At 36.8% G+C, this 14,180-nt stretch overlaps 1 protein-coding gene across 7 annotated transcripts in view; it reads left to right on the forward strand.

Annotated features, from left to right (window-relative positions):
• The window catches only part of WDR45B (WD repeat domain 45B), a 105,337-nt gene extending 94,358 nt beyond the window's left edge, over positions 1-10,979 (forward strand). For 4 of the 7 annotated variants that reach the window (XM_069076639.1, XM_069076640.1, XM_069076644.1 and 1 more), the window contains 5 exons: positions 995-1,185; positions 2,418-2,503; positions 4,517-4,618; positions 8,556-8,677; positions 9,288-10,979. In XM_069076639.1, coding sequence (XP_068932740.1) covers positions 995-1,185; positions 2,418-2,503; positions 4,517-4,618; positions 8,556-8,677; positions 9,288-9,394 — 608 coding nt within the window. In that variant the 3' untranslated portion in view covers positions 9,395-10,979. The remainder of the gene's footprint in view (positions 1-994; positions 1,186-2,417; positions 2,504-4,516; positions 4,619-8,555; positions 8,678-9,287) is intronic. The other 3 variants (XM_069076643.1, XM_069076642.1, XM_069076641.1) reach the window with 3 other exon arrangements.
• Positions 10,980-14,180: the final 3,201 nt, after the last annotated feature.

Here is a 14,180-nt window from a genome sequence, read left to right on the forward strand (position 1 = left end):
TGTGTGTGTGTGTGTGTGTGTGTGTGTGTGTGTGTGTGTGTGTGTGTAAAATGACTCAGAGGGAACATTAGTGCTGCTCACCAGCCCATTATTTTGATCATTGATTGTTCTTCAACTTTGAAGAATCTGCTCCAGATAGCAGAGTAGCTCTTTCAAAGCAAAATGACAAAGCATGGAAGGTGGAAATTTTGTCCGGCTGATATTTGTCTTGATATCAAAATGTAAATGAAAGGGTGTAGAAAATATTTAAGGGCATAAAATAAGTGATTCTTTAAATTTCCAAAAGGTTTCAATGAAAAGCTCTATTTTATTTAAAGTTAGCTTTCAGATTAGAAGGGAGTACCGTGGTGAAAGTTTAGGCACAAGGTCTAAATTGGGGGAAGAGAAGAATCTCTCTCTTTTTTTTTTATTAAAAAGGCAAATTGGAAGCCCTAGAAGGAACTGAAAGTCTTGTTTATGTTCTCTTTGCCTCTCCCTAACTTTTTTTTTACCTTCCTCTTTTCCTCCTATTTTTTTTGCTAATTTCCATATCTCTTCACGATTTCCCTCAAACACCCTATAGATTATGCTCAGTGAGCATCCTTCCAAATTTTGCTTTAGTGATATCTCTATTGTGATCTTTTGGGAAATGTGAAACTTAGGGAAGTACATCACAAACTGCAAAATATTTTCATAAGGATGTGCTCTGTTTAGCACTGTATTTCATTCTGAATCCTGGTAGGAACTATGGAGCTTAATTGTGCCTTTCTACCTGAAACTATTGGGCATTCAGAAAAAAAAAAGAAGAAAGGAAAATGAAACATTTCTGTGATTTGAGATATCTAAACTTATTTGCCTGATTTGTTTTTGTTGTGATTGCAAAGAATTATGGAATCTTTAAAAAAAAAAAAAGAAACAGTTGGGAATATGATGTAGAAAAAGGGATGGCCAAAATATGATAAGGTTGGTTACTCACACAATCCTGAGCATTATTTCTGAATATTTTTGTATCTAGGTCTATGTGTTTTGTGTCCAAATAGCAACAATTCTCTCCTGGCATTCCCTGGTACACATACTGGCCATGTGCAGATAGTGGATCTGGCCAACACAGAAAAACCTCCGGTTGATATCCCAGCTCATGAAGGAGTCCTAAGCTGTGTAGCTTTAAACCTCCAAGGAACAAGAATTGCAACAGCATCTGAAAAAGTAAGCTTAAATTCAGAGAATATAGTTGGGACTAAGTTTTCATTCTGTTCTACTATTTTAGTATTGCTTTGACAGTTCACATAGTGGTATTGGGAAAGTCATGTTTTATGAGTGAAGAATTTTGTGGAACTTTTTCTCAGACATAATCACCTATGATGCATATGATATCAGGGCTAGATTCCAATTCCTTGCTCCTTTAGAGAATGTAATTGGTGATTAAATGGGTTTTTTAAATCATGTCCTGCATTTCAGTTTTAATTTGAGTGACTTGTAAGGCTTTCTTGACATCTACCTTACCTAAATCATTAGCTTATATCTTGGTTACCACCTGGAATCACAGATAGTGCGAAGGTCATTTCTGCCAGGCTGGTGCATGCATTACCTGATTTTGAGGGGTATGGGTAGGGAGGAGGGACAGTACCACAAATGTAAGATTCCTAATAATTACTGGATTAAACTAATTTTAAACTAATTTGATGTCTACCAGTTGATGGCTGAAGAATGTTCATGAGCAGGTTAGGTAGCGACCGGTATTTAGCTTAGAATTAAACATTTTCTCATAGTAATATACAAACTGTATGAGACAGTGGAAGATAAAATCTCAATGTCATATTGAACTTAAAATAGTAGTAACTGGCTATTAGCCTGGTGGACACCTCCAGAAGTACTGCAGAAGCACATATGTCTTGAGGTCAAAAACCCTTTGTTCAAGTCCCACCTATCTCTCCCTATCATTGTGACCTTGGACAGATTTCTTAACCTTTATGAACTTAGTTTCCTCATCTGCAAAATACTTATAATAATATTTGCCCTTGTTATGAAGAGACTATTTTGTAAAGACCTTTGTAATTGAGAGCTCTAACAATGTAAATTGGCACATTCTGAAGTTACTAGTACCTGTGATGGTAGCAAGAGACACCAGAAATCCTTATACACCCTGCTTTCCAAGCATAGGGTGTTTGTTACTGCTTGAGGTGACTTTATCTCAGCCACTTAGAATACTTAATTCTAAATCTCCATTATGTTCTCAGTCCTAGTATAGTTAGTGAGTTTTAATGCTAAGTGGAAAAGTTTTGCCAAATGATTTAGATTATATAAGTAAGAAATTATAGGTAGTATTATTTATGAGAATGGTATGTTATAGATTTGTAAGAACTTTGAATCTAAAGCAGTACAAAAATGAACTGAACTTCTGAATCTTTGATAATGAAACACTTCACTGTTTTTCAAAGGGGACCCTTATAAGAATATTTGATACTTCATCAGGGCATTTAATCCAGGAACTGAGAAGAGGATCTCAAGCAGCAAATATTTATTGGTAAGAATATGATTCATTTGAATATAGGAGATTGAGAGAGAAGAAGATAAGTCTAGTGTATTTCCTGGTACATGACTAAATCTTGACAAGCAGAGATGATCTACAGCAGAGATGGTCTAGAGAGAAATTCAGATAATAGTAGCTATACTTGTGAGTGGTTTTGTGAGTCAGGAAGAATCAGAGGCTGTGGTTATTAGGCTCCTCTCAGAGATTGAACTGCTCATCTCTGGAAGGGTTTATTCTTTTCTGCTGTGTCCATATAGTGACAGAAGGCAAGTAGCTTTAGTTCCTAGGATTTAATTGTGTTCACCAAAACAATCAACTCAATTATGAGGGTACCTAGTGCTTTTTATCAGATTTCCAGAGTTAGAAGGGATGTTAATAGCCATCTAGTGGTCCTTCCCCCACAAAGAATACCCTCTGCAACTGAAGACTGATGACAGGAATCCATTTCTCTTTTAGAAAGCTCTGATTGCTAAGAGGTTTTTACCTCAGATGAAGCCTAAATTTGCTTCTCTACAACTTCTGCCCCATAGTTCCTACCTCTGCCCTCCAGTACCATGCAGAATAAGCCTAACTCTTCTTCTTCCACATTACAAACCAGTAGATACCACATTCTCTTTCAAGTGTTCTGTTCTTCAGGATAAATATCTCAATTCTTCATCTTAACCTTATATAGCATGAGTGACATTTTTATCTGTAACATTTCCTGCCACTTTATCAAGTGTTTTGGGTCTACCTATAGAAGCCCTTTGGGGCTGTGTCTACTAGGTACCTTAAATTAAACTGTATAGGCTCAAGAGCTAGATTTTTACCAGGTGTGGAAAACTAAAAGCACATAATTTGTTATTTTTTAGCAATGTTTCCATAAGTTTTAAATCAAGATGTGAAAAAATCCATTTTAAAAGAATGTGAAAAGGTAGTCAATAGTCTGTTATATTACTTATACTCTTTTTTTTTTTTTAAGAAAACAGTAAGATGCATTTCAGCTATAGTATTTTTGGCACTAGAACACTCTGGACTTTTTTTTCCTGTATCAAGATTCTTTGAAATTTGTTGCATCTGCTTACTTCATCTTTGCTATCATTTAAATTAGAGCTTGGGGTAGCATCAAGGACCTTCTTAAAAGAACACTTTTGATTCACCTTATTTGCTATGTGTAATTAATATAGTGCCCCTTAAGGAGAAGGTTGACTTATGCCTGCCTTCATCGAGCCTCTACATCCCTATCAATCTCTCTTCATGATAAAGCAGAAAAATCAGACCATATAGAAACCCTCTGAGTCTGCATCAAACTCCATAATGGTCACTTTTCAATCAAAAGGTTTATTTGCTGGGGAATTCTATTCTGATTCCCTTCTTCCACTATATAGGTACAGACACTGAATAGAATTTCTTAAAGCCACTTTATGCCATTTCTTAAAACATTTAAGTGTTTTACAACTTGACATAGATCTTTACTCCACTCCTTTCTTAAGCATGGCCTTCCTACCCTCAGCCTTTAAAAAGATACTTGAACAAAACATAATAGTGTTCTCTATTTATATGATTTGTTACAAGTTTCTTGATAGCTGTGTGGAAAAGTAGTTTTTTGAGACTAAGGTGATAAGTGTTTTTTCTTGTGTTTGTTAGTTTGAAGTCACTAAACTGTAAACTGAACTAAAAAAAACAGAACAAAATATTTTGAGAAATATCAAAATATAAACAATTTTACATGACTTTAATTTAGAGTGTGGAGTAGGTGATTCTGTAGTATCTAATGAGTCAACACTCTGTAGTATACTTGACTGTGAGTGGGAAGGCTCAGGTTCTAATACCTATTTTATCACACTCTCTCTAGTTTTGTGACATTGGATACATCACTTCTTTGCCATGGGCCCATTTCACTATTTGTTAGAGATGGTTGGATAAATGATCTCTAAAGTCCCTCCTATCTCTTATATTCTGTGAATCTGGCCCCTATTTCCCCTTGCAGTCTCAGCTTGCCAAAGTTCTGTTATTATTTTCTTTCAGTATTAATTTCAATCAGGATGCTTCACTCATCTGTGTATCAAGTGATCATGGAACAGTGCACATTTTTGCAGCTGAAGATCCCAAAAGAAACAAGCAGTCCAGGTAAGGGTTTGGGGATTAAATGTTGGCATCCAAAGAAGGATGAAGGGGTGGCTAGGTAGCTCAGTGAATAGAGTACCAGCCCTGGTGTTTGGAGGACCTGAGTTCAAATGTGGACTCAGACACTTAACACTTACTAGTTGTGTGACCTTGGGCAAGTCACTTAACCTCAATTGCTCTGCCTTCCCCCCTGCAGAACCAAAAAAAAAAAGGAATGAAATGTAGGATAACTTGTTACTGCCTTTGAGTTTGTATGTAGTATGGTAATAGGCAAAAGTTGTTATCTCTGAAGTCAGCGGTTACTCTATTTTAAGGGCTTAGAAATCTTACATAGTGTTTTGTAACAGAACAGTTGCATGTTAGAACTTTCCTTCCCAATTAAAGCCTTAGAATACTCTGACCAGAAAGTAGAGGAAACCAAGAGAATCCTTGGCTCCATAACTTTGGAACTTAGTCTTTGTTCTGTTGTTGTTACCTCTCTGGTGCTAAATTCTTTTTTTTTTTTAAATGCTTTATTAACTTCTGATTTACATCATTTGTTTCCACCAGATTTTGAGTTACAAATTTTCTCCCCGTTTTTCCCCCACCCATCCCCCCAAAACAGCAGTCCCACAGGATATCCCCACCTCCAATCTGTTCTCTCCCATATTTTCTCCCATACCCGTTTTGAATTTTCCAGTGGATCTCTATGCCTCTGCCTGTGTATCTTATTTCTTAATTACATGTAAGATGGTATTAATAATAGTGTATATATATATATACATATACACACACACATATATATATATATATATATATATATATATTTTTTTTTAATATTTGATTTTAAAACTTTCAATTCCAGATTCACTCCCTTCCCCCCCTGCCACCCACCCCCACTGGGGAGGCAAGCAGTTCAGTATAGGTTGTACATGTGCGGCTAATGCAAAACAATAACATAGTAGATATATTGTAAAAGACTGACTATATTTCCCTCCCTCCTATCCCACCTCCCACTTGTTCTATTCTCTACTTTGATCCTGTCCCTTTTCAAAAGTGGGTGCTTCCAACTTCCCTCCCCCCCAGCCTGCCCTCTCTTCCATCATCCCCCCACTCATCCCCTTCCCCCCCTATTCTCCTGGAGGGTGAGATCCCCTATTTAGTGTGTATTTCACTCCCTCCTCAAGCCAGATTCAATGGGAATAAGGTTGACCTTTTGCCTTCCTATTCTTCCCCTCCATTGTAACCATTTTCCCTTGCCTCTTCTGTATGAGATAGTTTACCCCAATCTGTCTCTCCCCATCTCCTCTCATTATATTCTTCTCACCCCTTAATTTCACCTTTAAAGTATCATCCCTTCCTGTTAAATTGGTCCTGTGCCCTCTATCTATGTATACCTGTAAACATATATACACATATTCACATATGTATTCATATGCCCATATCCCTCATATATAGACACATATATATTTATATATATATATATATATATATATATATATATTTCTAATCTGTTCAACTACTGAGAAAAGTTTCATAAATTACAATTATTGTTTTTCCATGTAGGAATGTTAATAGTTCAACTTTGATAAGTTCCTTATGATTTCTTTTCCCTGTTTAGCTTCTCTTGCTCCTTGTATCTGAATGTCAAATTTTCTATTCAACTCTGTTTTTTTCATCAAGAATGCTTGAAAGTCCTCTATTCCACTGAATGACCATATTTTCCCCTAAAACATGATACTCAGTTTTGCTGGGTAGGTGACTCTTGGTTTTAATAATCCCAGCTCCTTGGACCTCCGGAATATCATATTCCAAGCCCTTCTATCCCTCAGTGTAGAAGCTGCCAGATCCTGGATTATCCTGATTGTGTTTTCACAATATTCAAATTGTTTCTTCTTGGCTGCTTGTAATATTCTCTCCTTAATTTGGGAATTTCAAAACCTGGCTATAATATTCCTAGGAGTTTTCTTTTTGGGATCTTTTTGAGGAGGTGGTCGGTGGATTCTTTCAACCTCTATTTTGCCCTCTGGTACTAAAACATCAGGGCAGTTTTCTTTGAGAACATCCTGGAGAATGCTTTTTAGGATCTTACTTTGGTCATGGCTTTCAGGTATAGTCCAATAATTTTTAAGTTATCTCTCCTGGATCTATTTTCCAGGTCAGTGGTTTTTCTCATGAGATATTTCACATTGCCTTCTATTCTTTCATTTGTTTGGATCTGTTTAACAGCATCTTGATTTCTCATAAAGTCATTAGCTTCCATTTGCTCCAATCTAATTCTGAAGCAATGATTCTCCTCATTGAGCTTTTGCGATTCTTTTTCTATCTGGCAAATTCGACTTTTTAAGGCATTCTTCTCCTCATTGCCTTTTTTAGCCTTCTTTGCCATTTGAGTCAGTCTGTTTTTTAAGGTATTATTTTCTTCAGTCAGGCTGTTGACTCTCATTTCATAATTTTCTTGCATTGTTCTCATTTCTCTTCCCAATTTTTCCTCCACTTCCCTTATCTGCTTCTTAAGGTCCTCTATGGCCTATAACCAGCTTGTATTTTCCTTTGAAGCTTTTGGTGCAGGAGTTCTGACTTCACTGTCTTCCTCCTGTTCCATGCTTTGTTCCTTTTTGTCCCCAAAATAGGAGTCTAATTTTGGAATCTTCTGTCTGCTTTGCTTCCTTTGCCCGCTCATTTTGCCACTCAATTATTTGACTTTTGGGCTTTTTGCCACAGTAGAACTCTGCCACCAGACAGGGGAGTTTTCGTCCCAAACGCTGGGATTTTCTCAGCTGCCTGAGGTATTAGATCGGTGCCCTCTCTGAGGTCTCCACACGCTCTGGCAAGCTGGACACACACCCCAGGACCTCCACCCTAGACTGTGATCCAGATCCAAGCAGGTTAAAGCAAGATCAATTACCCCTCAGACTGGTGCTTGGTCCCCCTACACTCTGTAGGCCAGGAGCTGAAGCTGCCACGTGGTGCTGGCTGGCTGTGCCAGCATCTCAGTGGTTTCTTCCCCCGGGGGTAAAAGCCACACACTCCCACTTGCTGGGTCCCAAAGTCCAGACTGCACTGGCCTCTCACCTTGTCCTTCGCATCTATGTATTGATAAGAATCTGGAAACGGCCACAGCTGTTGCTAATCTGGAGTCCCTCTGGCAGCAGGCTGGTCAGGCTCGCCCTGGGGCTAAAGCCTCGGCGTGGGGCTGGGCTCGGCTCCCAGAGCGCTGTGCTCAGCTCCCAGAGCACTGTGCTGGCCAATTACTGCCAGCCTGCCGGGCTGTCCTCAGCAGGAGGTTAGCTTCTCTGTGTCATTTTATGGGTTCTGCAGCTCCAAAATTTGTTTAGAGTCCCCTTTTTACATGGATTGGGGAAGGTGGAAGCAGGAGCCGTGGGAAGGTCGTGCTTCTACTCCACCATCTTGGCTCCACCACCCTGGTGCTAAATTCTTTAGGTATCATCTGAGATTTAGAATAGAAGACCTCAAAAGTCACTTCCACCTTTAAATCATATGCTCCTCAATAAATTAGTTGATTCAAGGATTACTGTTTTTGGATTCCTAGGATAGAGTTTTTATTGGTAAGACTTCCTGATTTTCATTCAGCTGTGTGTATCTGTGATACAGGAGAGGTTGGATCCAGAAGATTAATTTTGTAGCTTGTTACTTCTGTTCCACTCAGCATTCTCTTCTCCGATTATATCACAAAACCACAAAACTAAACACTTTCCCCAAAACAATATCTTTTCTACTAAATTGATTACAGAAGAGCAGGATGTAAAAGTAGAATGTTTTTCTTTAAACTTCTAAACATGATTTTGGAATCATTTTACTGGCTATTTAGATTTAGAAAGCGCTTTAATCTGTTTAGCCTGGGTTTAGATGGGTGAGATTTTTCAGTATCATTAAGTGTTCTGAATAACTTTAATCATGTAATATAATCTGATCACCTTTTTCCCCTCCTCCTTCCCAGTTTGGCATCAGCCAGTTTTCTTCCAAAATACTTCAGTTCCAAGTGGAGTTTTTCCAAATTTCAGGTTCCCTCAGGCTCGCCATGCATTTGTGCCTTCGGAACGGAACCAAATGCTGTCATAGGTAAGTTTCTTTTTGAAGTGTCATCGTATGTTTAGAGAAAAAAAAATTCCTGACTGCCTTTTCTTTAACCAAGGGAGCACATAAAGTTTTTCTCCCATGGTCAGCTTTTGATTTCTGTCTACCAAGTAAAGGTCTTACATTTCTAAAGAATTATCTTCAGTATCTCTTCTTCTTCCTTCTCCTTTGTAGATTCAGTCAGAGCCTTTCAAAGTGCATTGTTGGGAGAATTATGTATCATATGAGCACCTAACTGGTCTTAGTCATTTCTCTAGGAAATTCATAGATACTTTATCATGTGGGTTATGATAAATATATGATAAAAAATGATCTAATATCAGATAAAATATTTTCCTACAAGTTGGCTATTCAGTTTTCCTCCAGAGACCACAATATCTACTTTGCTTAGGGGAAAAAAATATTCATTAGACTAGATTTGGTGTAGTGAGAGATGGTATTGAGTATCTTATGATAATTTTTTGAGATCAGCATTTAGTTTTCCTATAAAGTAGTGTTGCTCTTGTAATTTTCAATTAAAGTTTTGAAAAAGGAAGTAACATGCTTTAAACTTTTAAAAAGAAAAACAAGATAAAATGGGTTTCCTTTTCCTTAGCAATCTGTGCGGATGGCAGCTATTACAAGTTTTTATTCAATCAAAAAGGAGAATGTTCCCGTGATGTCTATGCTCAATTTCTAGAAATGACTGATGACAAGCTTTGACCTTGCAAGAGAAGCATCTGGACTGAAGTACTGCTCAGTTATTCTGCAACACTCGGAGGACTCAATACTAACCTGTAATCTTCCCCAGTTCTGGTGGGATGTAGACCTCACCGAGGAACAGGTTCCAGGGACTAACCAGAAAGAGTCTTGGTTGGGAAGTAATATACCATTATTTGATTTCCTTTTATAAATGAGGCCCCACATTTCTAGCATGAATTTTGGAAAAGGAAACAAATCACAGTGTGCCAGAGTGAGCACTCAGGTGGTTTTTCAACGACTTGAGCTTTTTCTTGGTTTATTTTCTTTATTCTAATGATGACATTAGCTTTACAAGTTCATTTGTACCCTCTATACCAAAACAAGCAGGAGTTTTGTACAGGTGGTTGGACCAGATTCGGATATTGACATTTGTTTAAGCAATAGCTTACATCCTTTTTATTGAGCCTTTTGGTGGGAAAATGAACTATTTATGTAAATACTAGTTCTTGTAGTGTACAAGATTTGAAATAGAATAGTAAAGCCAGCAGCTTGCCTTAGTATACAGAAGAAACTAATTCCTTCTTCAGATCTAAAAACACAAAGAAGAAAAACACAACTAATATACTTTAGCAAATGCAGTCTGAATATTTTCTCTACTTAAGGTCACCAGTGCAGGTTTGTTTTATTCATTTAGGTTTGTTTTATTTTAGGTTTGTTTTATTCATGTATACACATGTGCTAACTTTGTATGTTAGTGTGTGGAGCTCTGAACATTAATACAGAAGTTAGAACAGACTCTTCAACATTGCTAAGGCTTATTGCTGACAGGAGTAATTTCTCCTCAGATAGAAATACAGTCCTGAGGAGAGTGAATCCATCTTAATTTCAGGGAAAAACAGAGTAAGTGGAACAAAATATCAAAAACTGACTTTTTTGGGAAGTTCTTATCTATGACTATTTCTTTGAATTTAAATAGTAAGATTTGGCATTTATTCCAGTGATGCCATACTGCTACATTCCAAAGAGAGTGAGCAAGAGTGTATGAAACTCATTTATATTTCCGTTGGTGCTTAGTTTGGGCACTTCACTGTGACCTTTTCCTGTAGCATCATTTCCCCCCTGTTATAAAGGTGGCTACACACTAATTATTTTGTAAATGAAATGCACATAGCATTTTGGAACTAAAATAGAATATTATTATGGATTCTGTGTTGTTAACATTGCTTATGTGAGGTTTTGCTTGATTGTAAATTACCTTGAGACTTAATTTCATGTGTTCCTGGTTTCACATCTCACTTGTCTAAAAGATCTGTAACTGCAAGGTCTTCCTATTTTGCCTGATTTTTGACAGTGTCATGTAATTATTGACTAACTTTTATGTAAAGTATGCATGTTTCACAATTTGTGTGAATTTAATCATGGAAATTCATTTTGCACATTTATTTGTATTTCTTTTAAATAAAAATGATTAATTTTGTTGTACTCTTTTCTGGTTGTGGGAAGTAAAACTTGGATATCACACATGATCAAAAGCAAAATGATATGTTTTTTGTGTTTTAGATTCTGTTTAGATTTTACACTTTGGGAATAAACATGTAGATTAATGGCTGGCTTGTAGTGTTCATTGCTAAGGCAAAAATTCTGTGAGGAGAATGCAGAAAAGTTAAGATATCTAGAAACCAGAATTTCAAAGGTCTGTTTCCATTAATACAAAATTGCTTTTTCAGACTTGGATAAAACACAAACCAAGCTCAAGTTTCTCCCTTCGTCTCAGAAGAGTGGCAAGTAACACTTTTAGATATATCTTAACATGTTCTCAGACATCCTAGTGTGGTTCTTCAGGGAAGTACAGCAACCTTTATCTACTATTTTTTCATTTATATGTCTCACAGGTAAGAGAAGGATTGTCAGTTTGGAATAGTACATAGTAGCTCCAGGTGTGTTGGGTAAATTAACTACCTTGAATAGCTTAGGGTCTTTCATTTGGAATTAGAATGTTACCAAAGAATGTTATGTAAAGTCTGAGTAGCTAGAGTATATCCTCAGGTTTCCTTAAGGAGATGACATTTGAATTGTGTTTTAATGTTTTAAAGAAATCTACATCTTGTAAAGAGTCCTGGGGGCATTCCAGGCATGGGAATATGGGAAGCCAGAGGGTGGATAAATTAGTGAGGACCAGTATAAATGATGTATTGAAGGCTAGGAGGGAATTTGAGGCAGAAAGAGACTGTTGTCCAGGCAGACATTACTGGTGGCAGTGAAATTATTCTGTGTCCTTTTCTCTCCCATGTAGCTAAAGAGAATTTTTAAATTCTAAATTTAGTAATCATATGTAAAAACAAACATATAAATACTCCTGAAATGATTATAAACTTCTTGAAGAACAGGGCTTGTCTTTTTCAAATACCTGTCTTTTCCCTTTCTTTTGCCTGGCCTATAGTAGGTACTTAATAATGGCTAGTTGACACACTGATTATAGATTAAAATGTAAAGTTGAATATTTTTCTATGTTAATTTTAATAATACATAATCATTGTCTTGTTTGCTTGATGACACTTTCTGAACTCAGTTGTGTATTTCTCTGCATAAGTGTGATGTAGTGCAGTGCTATTAAACTTAAGCAGAAATGGGGCCAATAAGCCCTACATAAGGATCCTGCAGGATGCATATTGACTTAGTTTTAAAATGTGATCTTATCTATGTTTTGTTATATTTTTATTAATTTTGTTAAAGATTTTCCAATTTTAATCTGCTTGAGGCTGTACTTGGGAGTGTTGTGGATCTGTATTCAACACCTCTGCTGTAGTAGATAGAGAATTGACCTTGAAGTCAAGAAAACCTTGGTTCAGTTCCTGCCTTTGACACCTAATGGCTGTGTGACCCTGAACAAATCTTTATCTGTAAATGTGCAAGCTATTCATTCAGATTTAAGTTGCAGAGAAAGTGCTGACCTGCATTAGTTGAGGGAGTTCCTCCCCTCACCTTAAAAAGTTCCTCTGTCAATGAAATTATAGATTCATTCCTAATTCTCTATATCTGATATTATTTATAATTGCAGGTAATGTTTGTTCCCCATGGCTGGAATGGTCTCTCTCCCCATTTTTACCTCCTGGATTCCATGGTGGCTTCAAGTCCTAGCCAAAATTCTCTTCTACAGCAAAGCTTTTCTCAGTCCTTCTAAATTCTAGTAACTTACCTCTGTTCATTATTTCCTGTACATCCTATATACAGCTTGTTTTTACATAGTTGTTTGCATGTTGTCACCCCCATTAGATTATGGGCTTCTCAAGGGCAGGGACTTTTTTTTGCCTTTTTTATATCCCCAGGACTTTACAGTTCCTGGCACTTAATAAATGTTCATTGACTCAGTAATGTGCCTACTATTCTGATTCTGTGTAACATCATGAAATAGGTCAGTTGTAGCATGAAGACCTTGTGACTCCTTTTCAATTAGGAGGTAATTTTCAAATCTATTGCTAAGGAAGGAGATAAAATATCCTTTTCTATCAATGATTTTATTCAACATTTGCTGACATAACATATAAGTAACTGCTTTGGGAACATCTTAAATTCAAGCAATATTTTTGAACACTGAATTGTTTGTTTCATCATAAGTCCACCTTGAAGCCTATGTCCCTTAAAATTGACTCTAATTTTAAAGCTGCAAGTCAGGTGAGGTGGATTTGAGGGAGGATCTTAAACTCTAGTGTCCTCATCTTTAAAATGGGGATCTTAATATACTATTCATCTCATAAAGATGTTGTGAAGAAAGTATTTTGTAAATCATCAAGGACTATAAGAAGCCAGAGGATTGACAAATCAGTAAGGGGCAGAAAATACTTTATGGGGAGGAGGGGCATGGTGTTTTTGTGTGTTGGGGGGTTAGAGGGCTTTAAGTGAGACTTGAACAAGGGTAGAATAGGCTCTGGATCTGTCCTGTAGTAAAATTATGAAACTAGGTATCGAAATTTCTTGGGATCCAAAGATCCTGGGCAGCAGTTCCTTGAAGCATAATCAGCATGTTAGTGAAAATAAATAATCATCAACCAATAGTACCCCTTCCTTATCAAAAAACATTAGAAGAATGATGAATCTGAAGACCAAGTTAGCTTCTGTCATTGAGAATTTACATTGTAGTCATCTAAACTTTGTTTTGTAACAATGCAGAAAAGATGAGAACTTCAAGTAACTTTAGAGATTTAACAAATGAACAAGGTAAAAGAGTGTAAGATGCAGCTGGGAGGTAGTGTACATGCCAGTTGAACCTGGGCTCAGAAAGTCCTGAGTTCAGATGTGACTGTAAGCCTTGAAGAGCTGTGACTGGGCAAGAGCTTTAACTCTCTGCTTCCATTTTCCCATCTGTAAAATGCAGAGGATAATAATACCTACTTTCCATAGTTACTGTTAGGATAAAATGACAATACTTGTAAAATGCTTTGCTAATGTAGAATGTTACATAAATGCTATCAGTTATCTTTACTAACTTGGACAAGACACATCTGTCTTAACTGGTTTCCTTATCTGTTAAATGAGAACACTTCCCTTGATTATATCTCACAAGATTATGTGAAGCTCCAGTTGGATGTGTGCAAAATGCCTTGCAGACTTCTACAAATGTCAGTTTGTAGTGCTTTTAAAAATTGATCATCCCAGATTTTTTTATTTAAATTAATAAAATTCTTCTTTTAAAGAAGATCTCTTCAAAGACATATAATTACTTCAATAATGTTTTTGCCATTGCTGAAAAAATTCCAGAGTGCTTCTGTGTAAATCACCTTGAGACCCTGGGGCACATTATTTTGAATAT

Source organism: Petaurus breviceps, unplaced genomic scaffold (genome assembly GCF_028583685.1).
Source record: "Petaurus breviceps papuanus isolate PSGF00001 unplaced genomic scaffold, PetGlider_PUasm1.0 90925, whole genome shotgun sequence".
Classification (NCBI taxonomy): domain Eukaryota; kingdom Metazoa; phylum Chordata; class Mammalia; order Diprotodontia; family Petauridae; genus Petaurus; species Petaurus breviceps.